Genomic DNA, 25,048 nt, shown 5'->3' with positions numbered 1-25,048 from the left:
GCATCAGATCCAAAGTTTCTCCAAAGGTTGAAGATGGGGTCACTGCAGCTCCTGGAAGCCTTGATGGGATACTGAGATGCAGGCATGAGAGATACAGGCTTGTCTATCAAAGTTCCATCCCAAGTAGGGGCAAAGCCCCAGGATCAAGAGCTCTGTGTGCTGTGCCACTTGGTGGGAGACTAGAGGATCCCCTCCTGAGCTCCTAGTTCCTGAAGAAGACCACCACGACCACCTCTTCCAGTTGACAGGCAGAGAACCAGGGCAAGCAGACCCAAGATAGATGGTGGGCTACGGTGTGTTCTTGGGAGCCTCTGGGGTCAATGACCTTTGGATGGGCATCAGTTTCCTGGGCTGCCACGGGGAACCAGGGAAACTGCAACTGGTACATATGGGCTCAGTGGTAGGTCCCACCATCCAGGACCACAGGCCTAGAAGAAGTCAGGTCCAGAGGAGCTTCAGGCCAGGTGCAATGTCCTCCTGCCAGGTAATGAGCTCCTGGCTGGCCAGCACCCTGGGCTCCCTTTGATCCACAATGGCCCCATCTTGCTAGCTTTTCCATAGGTCATAATGATCAGGTTTCATGATGTGCATGAAGGCGTCCATGGAAAAGGCCACCCTGTCCTCCCCACAGCTACACTGAGAGGCCATATTGCCATAATCTACCCATCCTGGGTGGTTAAATTGATGGTCTCTTTGCAGTTGAAGCCTATGTTGTAGTCATAGGGAAATGTCACTGTCAACTCTCCAGCCTCCTGACTCATGCTATTGAAGGGAATCCCATTCTGCATGAGCACGGTGGGCACGATGAGGGCCATCTAGTGCCACAGGAAGGCCTCATAACCCTGAGAACTACCTGGAAAAGCTCCCTGACTGAGCATTCCAGGTGCCGACTATGGTTTTGGGGCACTGCGTACCAATATAGGGGCTCTCTGAAGTGATGGTAGTTGATGTAAAGGTCCATGTCCTCCATGAGCTATGGAAAGGTGGTCGTCCACATGCCAAAGTACAGGTAGGGTGTGTTGACACTCTTTTCGATGAAAACCTCACATTCCAGAAAGTCCTAAATTGTTCCTATGTGCCCAGGATTACATTATTTACTGTTTTCATCAAATAGGAGGCTGAGGTTCTTCTGGTATTTTCTTTCCAAATCTTCAAACGTCTGGTATGGTCGAGTCCAGTATATTTCAGAATATTTGAAGACAAATGTGTGACAAACAAAATGCTGAGCTTTAAGCTACCTTAGTAACTTAGTGACGCCACGCAGGCTTCAACCACAGCTTTAACTGTACAGAGGCCATCATTTCCACCACCCAGGATGGATTGATTATGGCAGATTGGTATGGTGTGTTAATATCAGGATTCAAGGTCAAATCATAACATATATAAAGAGGAGTATCTAATTGAACTGAAAGAAAAAAATCATCAAGTTCAAAAATGATTGAATTTAGCACTCAACTCAGTAAATGGGATGAATTAAAATAAAGAAGGAAAGAAAATAAAGGTATAAGCAGAAACAATTACAAAAGAAAATATTACACCCAGTATAGGTAATAATGAAAATCAAAATCTGATTCTTTGAAAAGACCTTTAGAAGTTAAAAATCACAGGGAGGAAGAGGAAAGAAAGTGTACAAAGAAACTACATTGTGATAAAATAATAAAGCACATAGCTAAACCTTGTAGAGTTTTTTTTAATTATAATTGAATCCTATGAGAAACTTGGTAACGTAATTTTCCCAAAAGTACAAATAGCAGAAAGTATCCAACAGCAAAATAAAACCACCAACTTTCTACAAAATATTTCTAGTTTTATTTTGAGAAAAGGTAACACCAAGAAAACATTTTAATTCAATGATAGAAACATGGTTACAGTAAGAAATATTCATAATCAAAAACATACACCATGTTATAAGTACCTACAGTTACAAACCATTTCTTCCATAACATTCCCCATATTTTAAGTTCATGTATGTTGACATGATCAGATTTGCCATTTAACAGAATAGGGAGGGGGAAGAGGTGTGATTATCATATCAGCTCGATGTGCTCACTGCATGCTCTATTATTTCTCTTCCAGGCCCGGGTGACTGGAAGGGCAGTTGACAGGCATTTTAATAAACTGAACAGCCATTTGTTCTTCAGGACAGGGCTTCTTTTTTCAGGAGCAATCAGAAGAAAACAGGAAACAGCTCAGCACTCTGCACTGCAACAGGCCACCTTAACAGCTAACCAGCATCACTCAACTGCTATGCAGCCGGGCCTGGTGCACAAAAACACAGAAGAGATTAGAATTGTGTTTGCTCAAAACCCGGTCTTTTCACCTGAAAAATCTTTATACAAATTTGGGTCATATTACCAGTTAGATTTAAAGGTAATAACATTACACATATACATTTATACTGCCTTTTGTAAGTTTTTAACTTTAAGGAATGAAGGCAGTTTTGAGGCACTGTCGTGACAGCGTTGGGCTGTGTGTAATGGCTGCACACATTTCTTAAGAGACAGGAGGCCACAAATTAGGTTACCAACCTGTTCATTTCAAACCAAAAATATCAGCACTATAGAATCAAATATACGCTGGGCGAAGGGGCTCACACCTGTAATCGCAGAACTTTAGGAGGCCAAGGTGAGCAGATCACTTGAGCCCAGGAGTTTGAGGGCAGGCTGGCCAACATGGCGAAACCCCGTCTCTACTAAAAATCCAAAAATCCAACAATTAGCCCTCCGTGGTGGCTGGCGTCTGTAATTCCAGCTACTCCAGAGGCTGAGGCCTGAGAATTGCTTGAACCCAGGAGGTGGAAGATGCAGATGGCGCCACTGCACTCCAGCGTGGGCAGCAGAGCTCGACTACATCTCAAAAATAAAAAACAAGCAAAAAAGACAAATATAAATTTTCCCATCTAATATCCAAATCCAATCTAAAGTCGTTCACCTCACTAAATTACAAGAAAATTTGAAAACAAAAAAATGGCACATAAAATGAATCTTGCCATCTGATGCAACGCTTCAAACTGGTAAAAAAAGGTAGACAAATATCACCCAACCGTTTCATTAGGCAGTCGCTTCTTCCAGTGACTCTGCTTCCATGGACTGAGTATGGAGTCCTTTTCCCCAAGTCCTCCATCACGCGTTAGCTGATGATCATTTTCCTAGGAGGGCACTTGTCCTTTTTCCCCTTCAGGAGACTTGGGAGGACTCTTGGATCGCGACCTGGACTTGGAGTCCCTCTTGGATGGCGGGGGGAGGACTCCCGGACGTAGATCTAGACCTGGACCGTGAGCAAGATCTGGAGATGGAGGAGGACTTGGATCTTCGCGGAGAGCTGGATTTGGAGGTTGATGGAGATGCAGAGTGAGACCCAGACTTCGAGTGAGAGCGGCGGTAGGGAGACCTGCTGCGGGAAGACCGGATGTAGGGAGACCTCCTGTAGCGAGATTCCCTGTAGGGAGATCGGCTGTAGTGATGCCGGCTGTAAGATCGACTGTAGGGAGATCGGCCGTAGCGAGATCCCCTGTAATGAGATCGTCTGTAGGGAGATCGGCTGTAGCGAGATCTCCTGTAGGTAGACAGGCTATAGCGAGACCCCCCATAGTGAGATCTGCTGCGGGACCTAGAGAAGCTGGGACCCCGGGATTGGCTGCGGTGTCGCCCCCTGGGGCTGCGGCTCAGCAGTCCGTAGCGGCCGCCCCAGGACCTGCCGCGTGGCTCTTCCTGGCTGCTGCGAGGCAGGTCCCGGCGGCCATAGCGCGCCATCCGCACACGCAGCTAGCGTTCGTCCAGCACCGCCCCGTCCATGGCGGCCTCGGCGTCTTGCGCGTCGCTCCGGTCGTGAAAGCGGACGAAGGCGAAGCCCCGGGGCGCCTTGGTGTGGGGCTCCAGCGGGATGTACACGTCGCCCACGCGCCCGTACTTCTCGAACACGCGCCTCAAGCTGTCGGGAGAGGTGCGGTAGGTCAGGTTGTCCACCTTGAGGGTGATCATGCCATCCACGTCGGGAGGGGGGCGGCCGCAGCTCATGGCTCCGAGAGCAGCCCGGGCCTGGAAAGTGGCGCTGCGCTGGGCGCTGGTGGGGCGACCTGCGTTCCTCTCTTGCAGTTGCGCCCCGCGTGGGGACGCCGGGAGAGACCTGGGGGAGAGGCGGGCGGCCGAGCTCCGCAGGGAGCGCTCTAGAGCAGCAATTCCCAAATTCCCAATTTCAGGCCAAATACTCCAGGACCCAGAGGAAGGTTTCCTCTTGGTAGCTGAACTCCAAATGAAGCCAGGTCCCGAAGATCCTGGCTTTATACCTGGGCAACATCCTAACCTAATCAGCGCCCAGCCAATGTAATCACTGGGCTGGGTTTACATTAGACGTCCCACCCTCCCATAACCTTCCCTTTTATTCTACATTTTAAATCAATCTTACAACAACGCTAAGTGATTAAAAGTCAATTTATGGGAACAGGCAATCCAGACAAATATTAAACAAAAGAAACCTAGAGTAGCAATATTAATATCCAGTGTATTGATGGGATCAAAGAAGCACATTTTATAGTTAATGAAAAGAAATTTCATAGGAAAATATTACAATATTACAGTAATGAACTTTATGCACCTAACCACATGGCACTGACCATAGAGAGCCAAGACTCAGACTTAGATGGTAAAACTGAAAAGTCTGCAATCATCATAGGAGATGTTGGTTTTTTTTTTTAATGTAACAGCATTTTAATCGAAACCAATAGTGCAGAGAACAAAGTTAGGAATCCTATATAATTTGGCTGGGCGCGGTAGCTCACCCAGCACTTTGGGAGGCCAAGCACTTTGTAATCCCAGCACTTTGGGAGGCCAAGGCGGGTGGATCACCTGGGGTCGGGAATTCGAGACCAGCCTGGCCAATATGGTGAAACCCCGTCTCTACTAAAAATACAGAAAATTAGCCGAGTGTGCTTGAGGGCACCTGTAATCCCAGCTACTGGGGAGGCTGAGACAGGAGAATCGCTTGAACCCTGGGGGTGGGGGTTGCAGTGAGCCAACATGGCGGCACTGCACTCCAGCCTGGTGGACAGCAAGACTTTGTCAAAAAAAAAAAGCTATATAGAATTTGCCAAACAAACTTAACAACTGTGATCATTGTAACCTGCAACTACCAAAAACCAAATGGAAAATGCTTTTCAATATGTAGAACACATTTACAAAAATTTCCCAGTGCAGCTACAAATAAATATCAGTTACAATTCCATAAGTTAATAAATTGAGCATAATCTTGACCTTGTTGAAATAAAATTAAAGGTCAAAAATTTAAAAACTGAATCTGACTATATTTATTTGAAAATTAATATCCATATTTTCCAAAAACCTATAAATCTTTGTGTTGAAATCCAGCAATTAGTAAGTAAAAACAAATAACATAAAATATTAAAACAATGATAGAATTATAAACAAAAGGCAATCTAGACTAAAGATGATTAATAAAACTGCAATCTGATAATGTTAAAAAAAAAAAGGTGTGGCAATACTTATGAAGAAATAAAGTTTCTAGACCTGTGCAGGAAATATAGAAAGAGCCTATAGCCATCTTGGAATGTTGGAAAATAATAATGTGGTAAACACAAAACAAACAAAAGTATTGATGAGGTTATGTTAGAACATTTATGGGGTTATATTAGAAGAGCACAAGAACCAATGAAAACAGCTCCCAATGGCCAAATCTTAAACAAGTTAAGCAACAGAATAACTAAAATATTATTGAATTATAATCCAGAGAATAAAATAAATACCTGCGAGTTCATGCTGTTATGAATAAATGAGTAAATTTAACAAATTGGAGAGAAGAGACAAAACCCCTCTGCAGAAGAATTCTAAATAAATTTACTAAAATGTTGCTCATTTTGAAAATGTTATATAACCTTATATAAATAGAATTGTGCTTTATGCAGTTTAATGGTTTTTTTGTTTGTTTTATTTCCCTCATCTATGTTGTTCTGTGTATCTGTACTTGGTCCTGTTGCCTGCTGTAAGGTGTCCAATAGTATAAATGTTTCTGCTGTTGATGGCATTTGGATTGTTTCCACTTTGGCCTCTTACAGTGTTGCTCAGAACACGCTTGGACATGTATACTGGAGCTCCTGTGTCCTCTTATCTGTGAATGGATCCCTCGTCATAGAATACAGGCAGCCTTCTGTAACCTCTGGGCTCAGCATCAGTGAATTCAACCAACTATAGGTCAAAAATATTCGGAAAAAAAATAAAATGAGTTTGTAAGTAATTCCTCTTCCTCTACTTTTCAGAATAGCTTGAGTAGGACTGGTATGAGTTCTTCTTTAAATGTTTGGTGGAATTTAGCAGTGAAGCCATCGGATCCTCAGCTTTAATTTACTGGGAGACTTTTTATTACAGCTTGGATCTCATTATTTGTTATTGGTCTATTCAGGTTTTGAATTTCTTCCTCGTTCTATCTTGGTAGGTTGTATGTGTCTAGCAACTTGTGCATTTCTTCTAGGTTTTTCAACTTATTGCCATATAGTTGCTCATAGTAGCCACTAATGATACTTTGAATTTCTGCAGCATCTATTGCAATGCCTGCCTTTTCATTTCTGATTTTATTGATTTAGATCTTCTGTCTCTTTTTCTTAGTCAGCTAAAGGTTTCTCAATTTGGTTTAACTTTTCAAAACAACTTTGTTTCAGTGATCTTTTGCATTGTTTTCCTCATTTTGATTTCATTAATTTCTGCTCTGATCTTTGTTATTTCTTTTCTTCTACTAATTTTGGATTATTTTTGTTCTTACCTTTCTACTTCTTTAAGAGTCATCATTAGGTGGTTTATTTTAAGTTTCTCCTCTTTTTTGATGTAGGGACTTATAGCTATAAACTCCCATGTTAGTACTGCTTTTACTGTATCCTATAGGTTTTAATATATTGTGTTTCCATTATGATTTGTTTCAGGAAATTCCTCAATTTCCTTCTTAATTTCATCATTGACCTACTGGAGATTCAGGTGCATATTGGTTAATTTGTATGTGTTTGTATAATTTCCAAAATTCCTCTTATTTTTATTTCTAGTTTTGTTCCACTGTGTCCAGAGAAGATGCTTGGTATTATTTGAATTTTTGAACTTTTTAAGATGTATTTTGTTACCTAACATATGGTCTATTCTTGAGAATGATCCATGTGCTGAGGAAAAGAATCTGTATTTTACAACTGGTGGATGAAGTGTCCTGTCAATATCTATTAGATCCATTTGATATAAGGCAGACTAAATCTGATTTAGAGCCTTCTATTATACTATCTTGCTCTGCCAATTCCTCCAGTTTAAACTTCTATACACCCATGTAATCATCACTCTAAATGAGATGCAGAACATTCCCATAGCCCCACAACATTCTCACATGCCTAGAACTTTCCAGTTAATTCCCACTCTCACCAGAGGCAACCATGACCTAAGTTCTATGAGCACAGCTTATTTTGGCCTTTTTTTTTTTTTTGGAATGAATATAAAATGAATCATTGCTTTTTATAACTGAATACTATTTAATATGCTATAGTTTTTCCACTCATCTGTTCAGACACGTGGATTATTCACAGTTCCTGATTTTTAATGGTTGGGTAAATACTCAGGAAGAGAATGGCTATGGATAGATAAGTGGTCAAGTTTACAGAACATTGACAAACAGTTTTTCAGTGGGGCTGTATAATGTAACATTCCCACAAGCAATGTATGTGAGAGTCACTTGCTCTGAACATGATACTGTTTTGCTCAGAACAGAGTACATGGTTCCAGTTAATCCAGGAGTAAAACTGGTATTGATTCATCATGCCAATGGCAAGATATTTGCTTCTTGCCCTTGTGACTTATGACATTCAAAGGGACATGTTTTCACCAGGGGTCACAACAATAATTCCATAAATTAAAAGCTGAAATTCTCATGTGGCCATTCCTATCTCCTCACATCACTAAATAACCATGCAAAGAACTATGATTTCAGTAGGGGTGACTACTCTTTATTCTCTCAAGAAAATTAGGCTTTTGAAACACAATGAAACCTGAAGTAAAGTTGTAGGTCAAGTCCGTTATGGAACAGACTTCAGCACCAAGATCTTTCTTAACAAGTGTGCTTGGGATCCATATCTGAGAAAAGGAGAGGAAGGAAGCATGTTTGAGCACAGGGAAAATTGGAGCTGAGGATTAGGGCCAAAGATACTCTCGGCAAATCTGGAGCACAAATGGCCCTTCAGCAATGTGCTAAGTTGAGCAAAGATGGCCAAGATTAATGCTCCAGCACTGAGCAGTCATGAGATGTGGGCCAAACTGGGAAGAGGCATGGCTTTGGGTGAGGCAGCTCTCTGCAGCTGAAGACTGTCTGCCTACTGCACTCCAGGGCCAATGAGGCTTTTATCTATCACATAAAATTTCATTCCTTGGTCATGCAGGATGTACTCAGGGATCAACAGTTCTCTTGGGCTACTCCCTTCCAGTGAATGCAGTGTACTTTCATCTTTGGTTCCACCATGTCACTATTAGCTTAAATCCCCTTTCAGCCAGGCATCTCAGTCCATCCTCCTGTATGCCTGGAGACCCTATGTTTTCCCTCAGCTTGAATTTTCCAAAGAATAAACTTCTTGTTATGTTAAGAAAGACAAAGTTGCCTGAATGAATGGGAGAGACAGGATGATAAGAGTTTTTCTGCTCTTTATTGAGAACTTTAGACAAGCACCAGGTTTTTATTACTCATGCTTCAAAATTTACAGCCTTCCTGAAATTCTGGATGGGAGTGGGGAAGTTAAGGAAGGGTGGTACTAAGGTGGGGAGTGGTTTGCTTCTCTGAATGTTTCCTTCTTCATTAAAACTATCATTTTCAATGTGAATAATATATTCTGAATTTTTCCATTTCTGTGCATTTGCAATACTAACAATTAAGTGTAAGCAACTGTCACTCTCACTTTTATTATAAATAGTCTAATTGCTTCTCCTACTCACACATTCTCCACAGAACAACTAAGCTGATTACTTAAATATGTCATTCACATCTTTTCCACTGCTGTTTTAATGCCTCCTCATTTCAAGTTGAAGGAACACCACATAATGCACCTGACATGGGACACAAGGCCCTCCATGTTCTGCCCCCTGCCTCTCTCCCTTCCTCTCTGTGTCCCAGACACAAATAAGCTTCTTTTGTTTTCCTGGAAACACAAACTCACCACATTCTATGCTAGGTTTGTTGTACTTGCTGGTCCCTGCAAGCGGGGAATTCTGCTCTGGACCTCCCCATTTTGTAATTGTGTCCCCAAAATCTCCTGCTCAGTGAATCCTTCTGAGACTGGCCACTCAGCCAGCCCCAGCTCATTCTGCTCTGTTGTCCAATCCTTCTTTAGTTTCTATACAGCACACATTCCTGATTGAAACCTTGCTTACTTATTTGGGGACAATATTGGGTTGAGTGAATGAGTTACCAGTGTGAAATATACACACAGCTTTGAAAAGGCAGTGGAGCCCGGGAGAGAAGATAGTCAGACAATGGCACCTTCAGCCTAGGGCTGCTCATCTTTCCCAGCAATTTGGGTCCTGCTATTTAGCTGAGAACCAGGCTGGGCATAAGGCCAGCCTCAAAGTATGACTGCAACCCAGTGCTCCCACCTGGCCAGACAGCCAGAACCCCACAACCATGCCCTGAGCTCAGCATCACCACACAATGTAACCAGCCCATAAAATACATTTTGCCTTAAAAGTTTTCAACTAACTATGAAGAAAAATGCATGGAGAATAACCTCCTTTCCAAGTTGTTTGAAACTACAATATTAGAAAGAAAGTCAGATCTTACATTTTGGTGACTTTTAATTCATTTGTGAACAAATACTGGTGACATCACATTTTGAATACCTCAATGACTCAGAAAGATGATACTTTTTTTCTAACTCTACTGACCTAATTGGTCATAAAAGGCTAGTTTTGCTAGAAAGGGAGAGTTGGGGCAGGGGTAGGTAAGGGAAGGAGATTGAAGGGGAACCACATTGTGAATTCTTCAGAAGTGCAGCAGCCTCCATAGTTGTTCCAGCAATTGGGACGCTGGGATAGATGAGTTCCCAGCAAACCCAGGAAGACCTTGTTCTCAGAGATACTCATGTCCAGTGGATGAAATCTCAGCTGGTGACACAGAAGTAGAAGTGTCAAGACATTAAAAGGTCTTGCAGGATAAAGAATATATGATTAATATACTCAGCAGCACGCAGGTGCCTCACCAGAGGGGCTATCTCAGCACTGAGAGGCTTTATAATTGTAGTGGTCTGAAAATGTGCCCAAAATGCTGAGATGTAAATGTGAGCAATATCAAGAAGCCCTCACTTAGCAGAGCAGTGAGGTATAAAGACTGACCATGGGCTCAGAGGCAGGGGCCCAGCAGCACCTAGAATCCTTGGCAGGATGCTGGATCCTGGGCTTAGTGGTGCAGGCCTGTTCATCAATGCTCCATCTGTGGGCAAGGACTTAGACTCAGGGCCTGAGGCTGAGGGCCTAAAGCTGTGTGCCCTGTGACCATCAAGAGGCACCTCCTGGCTGGAGCCTGGAGTATTGGCTCCGGAGCCCCCAGTTACAGAGGGCAAGGACCATGGCCACGTCTGTCAGTTGAGGGGTTCAGACCAGGGTTGGCATAGCTGGGGTGGGCAGTGGGTCCAGGCTAATTTCGTGGGCTGGGAAGCATCATTGCAGGATGGAAAGGCCATGGGAACACCAGGCACAAGGGTAAGGCAATGGGAACCACAGCCCGAGGCCATAGGTTGTGTGGGTCATGACCCTGTTGACATGGGTGGTGACTGGGGCCAGGCTAGTCCTCTCCAGCACTTGGATCTTTCACCAGGTGGGCATCTCCAGGCTGGCATGTGCCCTGGACTCCATGGGTTCTGCAACTGCCCCAAATGACTGTGTTTCCACAGGTCATAGCACTTGGGTTACAGGATGCCCACAATGGCTTTCCCACCACTGCACTGAGACTCCACTTTGCCTGAATTGATCTATTCCATGGTGGCAAAATTCATGGCCTCCTGGAAGTTGAAGCCATGGTTGAAGCCAGCATGGTAACCATAAAGAAACCATTTAGAAGTTTAACCTCCTCCTTGAGTTTTCCCCACATTCAGCCTTATCAACTGCAACCACAACAAAATAAGTTTTGTCTCTTCCCTTCCATCAATTATAGTTCTAAAAATATTTTCAGTGGTTAATAGTGCAAATTCCATAAATTATTGACTGAAGTGCCTCAAATACCTCACATTAAGGAAAATGGTGGCTTGGGTCTAAAATATCTCACTATTAGATAAACAATTTTGTATTTTATTTTATGGAAGGATTCATTGCTTCCTTGTGAGTGAGAGCAAACCAAGACTGACTGTTGAATTTTATCAAATGACTATCAGCATCTATAAACATAATCATATAACTTCTGGATATATTTACAAGATAAGTTATATTTCCAGATTTCCTTGCTTTAAACTATTGTTTCCTTCCTGCAGTAAATCCCATGTAGTCATCATATGTTACTCTTTTAATGTATTTAGATTCTCTTAGCTAATATTTAAGTTAAAATTTTTACATTGATGTTCCTCAATAAGTTTTGTCCATAATTTTCTCTCATTCTGCAATTCATCAGGATTTTCCGTCAATGATGTATTTATTTTAAAATGTGAATTTTTTTTCTCATTTCAAAGGCCTAGGTATACTAGAAATGAAGATGTCACACAATTCCTCTGCAAGTTTGTCTAATCCTTGTCATTTTTGAATAGGCAGATCTTCTGCTCTTTCTATATTTCAGACACAGAAATTTAGTCTTAAATTTTTTGTGTCTAGTAAGTTAATTTTTCTAACAAAAAATCCATATTATTGGTGCTTTGTGTTGATTTAGTATACATTTTACAGTTATTCTAACTCATTAATTTCTGTGTATACATGTATCAATTCCTTCCAACTACTTTCAGTTTATCTTTTCCTAACTTGTACATTAGAAGTTTAATCCAGTTAATTTCATTATTTGAATATGATGGAGAAAATACTTAAGGCTGCAGATTTTCCTCAGCACTATTGTAAATCAATCTCATATATTTCTTTATGTATTTTATTAAGTTTTACATCTAGAAACACTCCAATAATGCTATTGTGTCCCAAGCATTGATGTTAACAAATTGCATATATTAATTCATAGAACTGTCAACTACACACATGAGGTAGGTGCTATCTTCATTTTATGTTGAGGAAACTGAGTCATAAGGTTAAGTAATTTTCAAGGTCATACAAGCTGATAAGAGAAACTTGAGAACAAAATCAGGCTTTCTTGCTGCAGAGTTTATGCATGTAATAGATATTTATTGTTTTGTGAAAATTCAGCATTTTTGGCACTTGAAGAGAGGAAGTATTTTCTATCATCTAGTATGTCAATACTACCTTATTGTTAATGTAGTTTAAATTTTCCATATCCTTATATTTCTCCATTTTTTTCTGCCTTGGATGAGTGACTGTTTCGTTCACACATTGCTGTAAAGAAATGCCTGAAGGCTAGGTGTGGTGCCTCACGGCTGTAATCCCAGCACTTTGGGAGGCTGAGGCAGGTGGATCACCTGAGGTCAGAAGTTTGATACCAGCCTGGCCAACATGATTAAACCCCATCTGCACTAAAAATAGAAAAATTAGCTGGGTGTGGTGGCAGGCACCAGTAATCCCAGCTACTCAGTAGGCTGAGGCAGGAGAATTGATTGAACCCAGAAGGCAGAGGTTGCAGTGAGCTAAGATTGAGCCACTGCACTCCAGCCTGGGCAAGAGTGAAACTACATCGAAAAAAAAAATCCCTGAAATTGGGTAATTTATAAAGATAAGAGTTTTATTTGGCTTATGGTTCTGCAGGCTGTGCAGGGAGCATAGGAGCTTCTGCTTCTGGGAAAGCCTCTGGAAATTTACAATCATGATGAAAGGGGAAACAGGCACATCATAAATAGCTGGAGCAGGAGGAAGAGAGAGGGGGAAGGTCGTACACACTTTTAAACAACCAGATCCTCCTAGAACTGTATCACAAGAATAGCACTATGGAGATAGTGCTAAATCATTCATGACAAACCACCCCCATGATCCAGTCATCTCCCACCAGGCCCCACCTCCAACATTAGAGATTAAAATTTCACATGAGATTTGGGCAGAAACACATATCCAAACCATACTGGTGACTTTAATGTTCCTATTTTTAATCTGTTTCTTTAAATTTGTCTTATACTATGTCGAACTTGAATATTCATGACTGCTGTAATTTCATTGTGAAATTTAGTATTTTGCATTGTGAAGATCCATGCTATGTACCTTTGGTCTCAATTCAGGTTTGCCTGATATTAAGATCTGTAAATCTACTTTTATGTTTGTTCTTTGCTTGGTATAGTTTCCCCATTCTTTTATCTCAATCACTTTTCTAAATCACTTTCTTTTTGATATATCTATTTTATATTATTCTAATTTAAAAAACATGCACTAAGACTTTTATTTTCTTTGGAGATATACATTAGAGACAGCAAATTTAGTTAACATCAGTATAGTTACAAAATACCTCTGAAGCCATAACTGGCTAAGTAACTCAGTTGGTCAAAAGGTCTAGTTTGTACATGAGCAGTGGATGGTGGCCTAGGATAAAGGGCATGTTGCAATTGAAGGATTGGGGGAAGCCCTGAACCTCACTGGAGTTGTAGCAATGTCCAGTGGAATCCAGAGTCAGAGACATAGAGGACCAGATGAGAAATAAAAATGAGAGGCTCAGTCAGATTCTCAGCATCATCCAATGTGGGCCCAAATTACAATGGAATCTGGACCCATAGCACTATAAGGGAGGTATCCTAAGGGGGACATCAGAAACAAGTGCTGTCCATGGCATCTGGCCATGGTGAAGGCCACAGGCAAATATGTGGAGTAGACAGAGAATCCCTGAGAGGTACTACAACATCCTATGGCAACCTTTGGGGAGGGGACTTCTGTGGCCTCTGGGAGCCCTGGTTGTCACAGTTGGAGACAGCATCTGGGGGCCTTGGAAATGTGTCAGTTACTGCAGGTAAAGAATCTTCACTGAGGAGAGACCCAGGCTACAATTGTCTTTGGCAGGAATCTTCTCTGATCCTGGGGTTGGAATAAGAGAGACACTGACATTTGTCACCATATTCCATAGCCATGGATCCAGAGGATTGATCATGTATTGGAGTAAAATATCCCTAAACCCAAGTGTCTTTAGCCCCAGCAGATGAGTCAGGAGCCCAGGAGATTCTGGAAAACTTAGTTGGAGTCAGAACCCTAGAGCCGTAAAAGTGGTCCATTGCTACAACCTTGCCCATGTTCACCAGACAAGTGTCCCTGGTGAACTTAATCAGTTCCAGTCCCCACCAGTGTCCCTGGAAAACTCAAAGGCACAATGACATTGGGAGGAGTCATGCAGACAACATCAGGGAGATTACTCGTAGTGCTGTTGAGGGATAGCAGGCACGGGCCAGGGTGCATGGTTTCATCACGATCCAGTGGGGGCCCCAGGAGTTGAAGATCAGGGACACAGCAGCAGCCAGAAGCCTTGGCAAGATGCGGAAGGCCACCACTCAAAGGGACAGATTAGTCATCAAATCATTGGCAAGCGGGAGCTGAGGCCTGTGGCCTTGAGCTCTACTCCTTGTACCCATTAAAAGGCGCCTCTTGGATGCAGGCTGAACAGTTGGCTCCTCAGTCCCCAGTTCTCCAGTACAACAACCATGACCACGACCACGACTGCAACCTCGACCTCGACCTTGACCACGACCACGACCACGACCAGAACGCCAGCTTCCAGTGGAAGGGAGAAGAACCCTGGCTGACATCCCCAGGGTAAGTGACTGGGTCTGGGTATGATATGCAGAGCTTTGGAATGCGGATCCAGGCACAGCATCAGTGCCACAGCCTTTTGGGTTGTAACAGTGCCCTGGGGACACAGGCTGTGTGGGACACTGGGCTGTGAGGTTTGGGAGAAGCCTCAGGCCCAGAGCAGCTCTTCTAAGTACTATATCATCTCTCCAGTTGCTCAGCTCTTGGCTTTCTGCAACCCTGGGCTCTGTGTGATCCACAATGGCCAAGTCTTGCCTGTGTTTCCAGAGCTCATAACTCTCGGGTTGCACAATGCGCACAAAGGGGTCCATGGAAAAGGTCACTGTCGACTCCCCACAGCTACACTGAGAGGCCATTTTGCCATAATCAATCCATCGTGGAGTGGCAAAATTAATGGCTTCTGCGCAGTTGAAGCCGTGATTGAAGCCAGCATGGTAGCCATAGGGAAAGGTCACCATGAACTCTCCAGCCTCCTGAGTCATGCAATTGAAGGGAATCCCATTTTCCTTGAGAACTGTAGGCGAGATGAGGGCCACTTTGTGCCGCAGGAAGGCCTCACAGCCCCGAGAAATGTCCGGGAAGAGCTCCCTGGCCAGGCGTTCCAGGTGCTGAGCATGTTCTGGGGGTACCACGTACCAAGTTTTGGGGTCCCCAAAGTGCAGGTAGTTGATGCTGTAAAGGTCCATGTCCTCCGTGTGCCAAGCAAACGTGGTCTTCCACATGCCAAAGTACAGGTAGGGTGTGTTGACACCCTCGATGACAACCCCACATTCCTGCTCCAGCAGGTCCAGAATTGTTCCCAGGTGTCCTAGGTTCCATTGTTTAGTGCTTTCTTCAAATAAGGAGCCGCTGATATCAGCAGCATAAATTGGTGGATTACCGGGGTGGCTTTTCCAGTATCGTTGCTCCAAATCTGCAAAATTCTGGTGTGGTGGAGTCTGATATTTTTTACTGTTTGCCAAGCGGCGATACTTCCCCACGGTCATGGCTTTCTTCTTTTTATGGTATTGAGTAAACACACCTGCCTGCCCAGAGGTCACCTGCTGGAGGGGAGTGGCTATTAAGATGTCTTCGATATCATCATACGTCTGTCTGGCTTTCCATTCCTTGGGTGGAATTACCTTGGCAAGGCCAGCTTGATGTGCGCCTTGGGACTCCATGTAAGCAACATATTTGTTGAAATCTGTAAATTCTTCCATGGTTGGGTAAAAAGTCATGATGCTATGACTTGTGTTCTGGGGACTGGAATGCACAGACTTCATGGCTGCACACAAGAAGCAGCTGACTCCCAAGTTCTTGGGTGTCCTCTAGATGCCTGAGAGTTCTGGGGAGTAATTTCTTTTCTCCCCTTTGTTTTTCAAAATACTTTGGTTTATCTGTGAGACAGTAATTCACACTTGGACTTTTGAACAAGTGAGATCTTTCACAGGCTTTCTGACTCCTCAGGGGGACTCCACTCTAGTCAGTATACTTTTTTCTGAAGAAGTAGAGTATGTCCCAGCTCTGTGAGTTTCCTCAGTTGGGGGTGTCACTGTGAGGCTTCTCCTGATTCTCAGGCTTGGGTGCACTAGTAGCAGCTAGTGTCCCACTGTACCTGGGGGTCTCTTCCAGGAAGTCGAAACAATACACCTAAACAACAACAACAAAAGATAGAGAATATTCATATTTTTTAAATAAGTATATAACCAGACAAAAGAAATATGCAGCTAGCATTAAGCTAAGCTAAAACATATGCTAACATCAGGATATGTTAACATTGTCAGGCCTCTGAGCCCAAGCTAAGCCATCATATCCCCAGTGACCTGCACATACACATCCAGATGGCCTGAAGCAACTGAAGATCCACAAAAGAAGTGAAAATAGCCTTAACTGATGACATTCCACCATTGTGATTTGCTTCTGCCCCACCCTAACTGATCAATGTACTTTGTAATCTCCCCCACCCTTACGAAGTTTCTTTATAATCTCCCCCACCCTTAAGAAGTTTCTCTGTAATTCCCCCAACCCTCGAGAATGTACTTTGTGAGATCTACCCCCTGCCCCCAAAACATTGCTCTTAACTCCACCACCTATCCCAAAACCTGTAAGAACTAATGATAATACCACCACCCTTTGCTGACTCTCTTTTTGGACTCAGCCCGCCTGCACCCAGGAGAAATAAACAGCCTTGTTGCTCACACAAAGCCTCTTTGGGGGTCTCTTCACACGGACACGTGAGACATTTCGTGCCGAAGACCTGGGTCAGCGGGACTCCTTTGGGAGACCAGTCCCCTGTCCTCACCCTCACTCTGTGAAGAGATCCACATATGACCTCCAGTCCTCAGACCAACCAGCCCAAGGAACATCTCACTGATTTTAAATCGGGCAAGCAGCCTCTTTTTACTCTCTTCTCCAACCTCTCTCACTATCCCTCAACCTCTTTCTCCTTTCAATCTTGGCGCCACCCTTCAATCTCTCTCTTCTCTTAATTTCAATTCCTTTTATTTTCTGGTAGAGACAAAGGAGACACATTTTATCCATGGACCCAAAACTCCGGCGCTGGTCATGGACTCGGGAAGGCAGCCTTCCCTTGGTGTTTAATCATTGTGGAGATGTGTCTCTGATTATTCACCCATGTTCCATTGGTGTCTGATCTCCGCATTCACCCACATTATCATTCACCCACATTCTCTTGATGGCAAATCAACTGTGGGGACAGCTGCTTTGGCTGCTCCCCTACGTTGCAGCTCAGGGCTGCTCCCCACCCCCCTTCTCCGTGTCTCTACCCTTATTTTTTAAACTTGCCTCCTTCACTATGGGCAACCTTCCACCCTCCATTCCTCCTTCTTCTCCCTTAGCCTGTGTTCTCAAGAACTTAAAACCTCTTCAACTCTCACCTGACCCAAAATCTAAGCATCTTATTTTCTTCTGCAACACCGCCTGGCCCCAATACAAACTCGACAATGGTTCTAAATGGCCAGAAAATGGCACTTTTGATTTCACCATCCTACGAGACCTAGACAATTTTTGTTGAAAAATGGGCAAAAATGGTCTGAGGTGCCCGACATCCAGGCATTCTTTTATACATTGGTCCCTCCCTAGTCTCTGCTCCCAAAGAGACTTGTCTCAAATCTTTTTTCTTTCTCTCCTATCTGTTCCTTCAGTCTCCACCCCAAGCTCTGAGTCCTTTGAATCCTTCTTTTCTACAGACTCATCTGACCTCTCCCCTCCTCCCCAGGCTGCTCCTTGCCAGGCCAAGCCAAGTCCCAATTCTTCCTCAGCCTCTGCTCCCCCACCCTATAATCCTGTTTCCCTTGCCTCCATAACTGTTGTGGGTATTGACAGCCAAGCTTCTAAACCTCTTAAAACTCCCCAACTCTGGTGCCAACTTGGACAACATTCTTTAATGCACTCATTTTTAGTTATCCCCACCTGCCCAGCTCCCTTATTAGGTCGAGACATTTTAACTAAATTATCTGCTTCCCTCACTATTCCTGGGCTACAGCCACACCTCATTGCTGCCTTTTCCCTCAGTTCAAAGCCTCCTTCGCATCCTCCCTTTGTATCTCCCCACCTTAACCCACAAGTATGGGATACCTCTACTGCCTCCTTGTCAACCGATCATGCACCCCTTACCATCTCAGTAAAACCTAATCACCCTTACTCCACTCAACGCCAATATCCCATCCCGCAGCAGGCTTTAAAAGGATTAAAGCCTGTTATCACTCGCCTGTTACAGCATGGCCTTTTAAAGCCTATAAACTCTCCTTACAATTCCCCCATTTTACCTGTCCAAAAACCAGAGAAGTCTTACAGGTTAGTTCAGGATCTGTGCCTTATCAACCAAATTGTTTTGCCTATCTACCCCATGGTGCCAAACCCATATACTCTCCTGTCCTAAATAACTCTCTCCACAACCCATTATTCTGTTCTGGATCTCAAACATGCTTTCTTTACTATTCCTTTTCACCCTTCATCCCAGCCTCTCTTCGCTTTCACTTGGACTGACCCTGACACCCATCAGGCTCAGCAAATTACCTGGGCTGTACTGCCACAAGGCTTCACGGACAGCCCCCATTACTTCAGTCAAGCCCAAATTTCTTCCTCATCTGTTACCTATCTCGGCATAATTCTCAGGAAAACACACGTGCTCTCCCTCCTCATTGTGTCCAGCTAATCTCCAAAACCCCAATCCCTTCTACAAAACAATAACTCCTTTCCTTCCTCGGCATGGTTAGGTATTTCCACCTTTGGATACCTAGCTTTACCATCCTGACTAAACCATGATATAAACTCACAAAAGCAAACCTAGCTGATCCCACAGATCCTAAATCCTTTTGCCACTCCTTTCTGTTCCTTAAAAACAGCCCTAGAAGCTGCCCCCACACTAGCTCTCCCTAACTCATCCCAACCCTTTTCATTACACACAGCCAAAGTGCAGGGCTGTGCGGTCGGATTTCTTACACAAGAGCCAGGACCGCACCCTGTAGCCTTCTGTCCAAACAACTTGACCGTACTGTTTTAGCCTAGCCCTCATGTCTGCGTGTGGTGGCTGCTGCTGCCCTAATACTTTTAGAGGCCCTCAAAATCACAAACTATGCTCAACTCACTCCCTACAGTTCTCATAACTTCCAAAATCTATTTTCTTCCTCACACCTGACACATACACTTTCTGCTCCCCAGCTCCTTTGGCTGTACTGACTCTTTGTTGAGTCTCCCACAATTACCATTGTTCCTGGCCAGGACTTCAATCCAGCCTCCCACATTATTCTGGATACCACACCTGACCCCCATGACTGTATCTCTCTGATCCACCTGGCATTCACTCTATTTCCCCATATTTCCTTCTTTCCTGTTCCTCACCCTAATCACACTTGGTTTATTGATGGCAGTTCCACCAGGCATAATCACCACACACCAGCAAAGGCAGGCTATGCTTATAGTATCTTCCACATCTAGCATTGAGGCTACTGCTCTGCCCCCCTCCACTACCTCTCAGCAAGCTGAACTCATTGCCTTAACTGGAGCCCTCACTCTTGCAAAGGAATTACACGTCAATATTTATACTGACTCTAAATATGCCTTCCATATCCTGCACCACCATGCTATTATACGGGCTGAAAGAGGTTTCCTCACTGTGCAAGGGTCCTCCATCATTAATGCCTCCTTAATAAAAACTCTTCTCAAGGCCTAGCATTCCAACTTCTATCCCTCACGGCAGTTTTTCTCCTTCTTATCTGGCCACTCCCACCTACTCCCCCACTAAAACTTCCACCTATCAATCTCTTCCTACACAAAGCAAATGGTTCTTAGACCAAGGAAAATATCTCCTTCCAGCCTCACAGGCCCATTCTATTCTGTTGTCATTTCATAACCTCTTCCATGTAGGTTACAAGCCGCTAGCCCATCTCTTAGAACCTCTCATTTCCTTTCCATCGTGGAAATCTATCCTCAAGGAAATAACTTCTCAGTGTTCCATCTGCTATTCTACTACTCCTCAGGGAGTGTTCAGGCCCCCTCCCTTCCCTACACATCAAGCTCGAGGATTTGCCCCCACCTAGACTGGCAAATTAGCTTTACTCAATGTGCCCCGAGTCAGATAACTAAAATACCTCTTAGTCTAGGTAGACACTTTCACTGGATAGGTAGAGGCCTTTCCTGCAGAATCTGAGAAGGCCACCACAGTCATTTCTTCCCTTCTATAAGACATAATTCCTCAGTTTAGCCTTCCCACCTCTATACAGTCTGATAACAGACCAGCCTTTATTAGTCAAATCAGCCAAGCAGTTTTTCAGGCTCTTGGTATTCAGTGAAACCTTTATATCCCTTACGGTCCTCAGTCTTCAGGAAAGGTAGAACGGACTAATGGTCTTTTAAAAACACACCTCACCAAGCTTAGCCACCAACTTTAAAAGGACTGGACAATACTTTTACCTCTTGCCCTTCTCAGAATTAGAGCCTGTCCTCAAGATACTACAGGGTACAGTCCATTTGAACTTTTATATGGATGCACTTTCTTGCTCAGCCCCAATCTCGTCCCAGACACCAGTCCTCTAGGCAACTATCTTCCAGTCCTCCAGCAGGCTAGACAGGAAATTCGCCAGGCTGCTAATCTTCTCTTGCCTACTCCAGATCCCCAGCCATATGAAGACACCCTAGCTGGACGATCAGTTCTTGTTAAGAATCTGACCCCTCAAACTCTACAACCTTGATGGACTGGACCCTACTTAGTCATCTATAGTACCCCAACTGCCGTCCACCTGTAGGATCCTCCCCACTGGGTTCACCATTCCAGGATAAAGCTGTGTCTGTCGGACAGCCAGCCTAATCTCTCCTCTTCCTCCCGGAAGTCACAAGTACTCTCCCCTACTTCCCTTAAACTCACTCGTATTTCTGAAGAACAGTAATAACCCTTATGAGCCTAATACATCCCTTCATTCTATTAGGTCTGTTCATCCTTACCCTACTTTTTACAACAGGGCTTTATGCAGTCACCCCCACTACTTGGACTGAGCCCCAAAAAATAGTCATCCCTACTATCTTCTTTCTAGTCATAGTCCTATTCACTGTTCTCAACTACTCATAAATGCCCTACTCTTGTTTACACTGCTGGTTTACACTGTTTCTCCAAGCCATCACAGCTGATATCTCCTGGTGCTATCCCCAAACCGCCACTCTTAACTCCCTCTTAAAGTAAATAAATCTTTGCTGGCAGGGCTATGCTGAACCTCCTTGGGCACTCTCTAATTGGATGTCCTGGGTCCTCCCAATTCTTAGTCCTTTAATACCTGTTTTTCTCCTTCTCTTATTCGGACCTTGTGTCTTCTGTTTAGTTTCTCAATTCATAAAAAACTGCATCCAGACCATCACCAATCATTCTATACAACAAATGCTCCTTCTAACAACCCCACAATATCACCCCTTACCCCAATATCTTTCTTCAGTTTAATCTCTCCCACTCTAGGTTCCCACGCCATCCCTAATCCTGCTCGAAGCAGCCCTGAGAAACATCTCCCATTATCTCTCCATGCCACCCCCCAAAATTTTCACCGTCCCAACACTTTACCACTATTTTGTTTTATTTTTCTTATTATCAGAAGACAGGAATTTCAGGCCTCTGAGCCCAAGCTAAGCCATCATATCCCCAGTGACCTGCACGTATACACCCAGATGGCCTGAAGCAACTGAAGATCCACAAAAGTGAAAATAGCCTTAACTAATGACATTCCACCATTGTGATTTGTTTCTGCCCCACCCTAATTGATCAATGTACTTTGTAATCTCCCCCACCCTTAAGAAAGTTTTTTATAATCTCCCCCACCCTTGAGAATGTACTTTGTGAGATCCACCCCCTGCCCCCAAAACATTGCTCTTAACTCCACCGCCTATCCCAAAACCTGTAAGAACTAATGATAATCCCACCACCCTTTGCTGATTCTCTTTTCGTACTCAGCCCGCCTGCACCCAGGTGAAATAAACAGCCTTGTTGCTCACACAAAGCCTGTTTGGGGGTCTCTTCACACGGTCACATGAGACAAACATCAGGTCAAATCATAAAACAGAAAAAGAGCAGCATCAAACTAAAATGAAAAATGATCAAGTTTGAAAATGAATAAATTGAGCACTCCATTCAAGAAACTGGATGCATTAACATCAATAGAAACAATGAAAATAAATTCATAAGAAGAAACCATTGCAAAAGGAAACAGAACACCCAACAGGAATGACAAAGAATGAAAACTGAGTTTTCAAAAAACATGATGAGAAGTAAAAAGCCATCGGCATGAAGATAAATGAAAGTACAAACAAAAACACATTGAGGTAAGAAACAAGCAGCATAGCTAAAAATCTGGTGGAGATGTTTTACAATATTTAACAAAATCTTAGAACAAATTGATGATAATAAGGTTCTCAGTAGGACAAATATCCAAAAGTGCTCCGACAGAGAAATAAAACGACCTACCTTCGGTCAAAAACTCACAATTCCATATGAAAATACTTCAGGACCCAAAGAGAAGGTTTCCTGTTGGTAGCTAAACTCCAAATAAAGCCCCACGTTCCAAAGACCCTGGCTTTATACCTGGGCAACACCCTAATCCAATCAGGGCCCAGCTAATGTAATCACTGGGCTTGGTCCAGATTAGGCATCCCACCCGTCCAAGCCCCTCCCTTTCATTTTGCATTTTAAACCAATCTGAAAACGAAGCTAAGTAGTTAAAAATCAAGGAATGGAAAAAGGCAACCCTGACAAATACCAAACAAAAGAAAACTAAAGCAGCTATATTAACATCCAATGTAGTTATAGAATTAAAAAGGCACATTTTACAGTTATTGAATAGAAAAATTCACCAGAATAGTACAGTGATGAACTTTATGACCCTACGCATAGCACTGACACATGGAAAGCCAGGACTGAGAGTTGTTGTAAAGTCAGACAGTAAAATATGCAATTGTGATGTAGTTTTTAATTTTTTTAGCATTATTCTTTCAGAAACCAATAGAGCAGAGTAGAAAATTAATAATGTTATAATAATATGTACAAGCTTAAGAACTTTGAGGAACAAAATTGCAACAATTAAAAAGCAAATGGAAAATGCTTCTCAGTACACAAGAAACATTTATAATAGATAAATTTACCAATACAGGACTACAAAGTAAATATCAAATTAAAATCCCATAGAATGCATATACAGAAAACAATCTTGACCAAAATGAAATGAAATTGAAAGTCAACAATACAAAAGCTGAATCCAACCATATTTATTTGAAAATTTATATTCACATTTCTAAAATCCTATTGATCTTCAGGTTGCATTCAAGCAGCGAGTAAAAATGAAACAAAACAAAAATATGCAAAAGAAAATGAAATATAAAAATGATCATGGATAAATAAGCAAAAGGGAAAATGTATACTGAAATAGAAATGATTAATAAAACTAAAATCTGATACTTTTAAATAAAAAATAAGTAGCAGTATTGATAACAAAGCACTTGCTAGGCCTAGGCAAGTGATATACAGACAAAGCCCAAAGCATTAGCAGTAGTGAAAAATAAAAACTTGGTAAATACACACAGTCAAAAATGGGGTTACTTTGAGGGGCACAAGGAAAACAACTTCCAACGGCCAAATCTCCAAGCCGAGCAAGAAAATATATAAATTGAATTATAATCCAAGCATGAAATAAATTTGAGTTTGTACTGATGTAAATTAAAAATTAAATAAATTAACAAATAGCTGAGAAGTGACAGAATTCTTTTTCATAAGAAATCTAAATGAATTAGGCCAGGCACAATTAGGCTGGGCGAGGTGGCTCATGCCTGTAATCCTAGCACTTTGGGAGGACGAGATATCGGCCTCCAGAGATTGGAATGACTTGAGGTCAGGAGTTCGAGGCCAGCCTGGCCAATATGGTGAAACCACATCTCTAATAAATATACAAAAATTAGCCGGGCATGGTGGCACATGCCTGTAATCCCAGCTACTCAGGAGGCTGAGGCTGAGGCAAGAGAATCACTGGAAGAGGTTGCAGTGAGCTGAGATTGTGCCATTGCACCCCAGCCTGGGTGACAGAGCGAGACTGTCTAAAAAAAAAATTCTAAATGGATTAAATTAATTAAAATTGAGAGCCTTACTAAAATTCTGTGGGGGCAATTAAGGAAGGCTAGTATTAAGGGGAGGGGTGGCTTGCTATAATTTTAATTTACAAAATATATGTGAGTTTGTCCATTTCTGTGCATTTTCTTCTTTTTTTTTTTTCTAAGACAGAGTCGTGCTCTGTCGCCCAGGCTGGAGTGCAGTGGTGTGATCTCAGCTCACTGCAACCTCTGCCTTCTAGGTTCAAGCAATTCTTCTGCCTCAGCCTCCCAAGTAGCTGGGACTACAAGCGTGCACCACGACGCCCAGCTAATTTTTGTATTTTTAGTAGAGACAGGGTTTCACCATGTTGATCAGGCTGGTCTCAAACTCCTGACCTCAAGTTATCTGCCCACCTCGGCCTCCCAAAGTGCTGGGATTACAGGCATGAGCCACTGCGCCTGGCCACTGCTGTGCATTTTCAATGTTAACATAAATCTAAGCAACTGTCACTCTCACTTGTGTTATTTAGATGGTCTAACTGCTTCTTCTGCCTACACACTCTCCACAGAGCAACCAAGCTGATTATTTAAATGTATAAATCACATTTCGTCAACTGCTGTTTAAAACTTCCAGTGCCTTCTCATTTCAAGTTGAACAC

The 25,048-nt window shown here is 43.0% G+C and overlaps 1 protein-coding gene and 1 pseudogene across 1 annotated transcript; both read right to left on the bottom strand.

Moving 5' to 3' along the window:
- Positions 1 to 1,729: 1,729 nt before the first annotated feature.
- On the bottom strand, positions 1,730 to 5,737 carry LOC100993437 (serine/arginine-rich splicing factor 8-like; annotated as a pseudogene).
- An 8,838-nt stretch (positions 5,738 to 14,575) lies between these two features.
- On the bottom strand, positions 14,576 to 16,096 carry KDM4E (lysine demethylase 4E). The gene has a single exon (XM_003828414.5). The coding sequence runs from the start codon at positions 16,094 to 16,096 to the stop codon at positions 14,576 to 14,578; it is 1,521 nt and encodes a 506-aa protein (XP_003828462.3).
- Between the last annotated feature and the right edge of the window lie 8,952 nt (positions 16,097 to 25,048).

This window comes from Pan paniscus, chromosome 9 (genome assembly GCF_029289425.2).
Source record: "Pan paniscus chromosome 9, NHGRI_mPanPan1-v2.0_pri, whole genome shotgun sequence".
Lineage (NCBI taxonomy): Eukaryota > Metazoa > Chordata > Mammalia > Primates > Hominidae > Pan > Pan paniscus.
The sequence above is the reverse complement of the archived record's forward strand: the minus strand, read 5'-3'. Positions and strand labels throughout refer to the sequence as shown.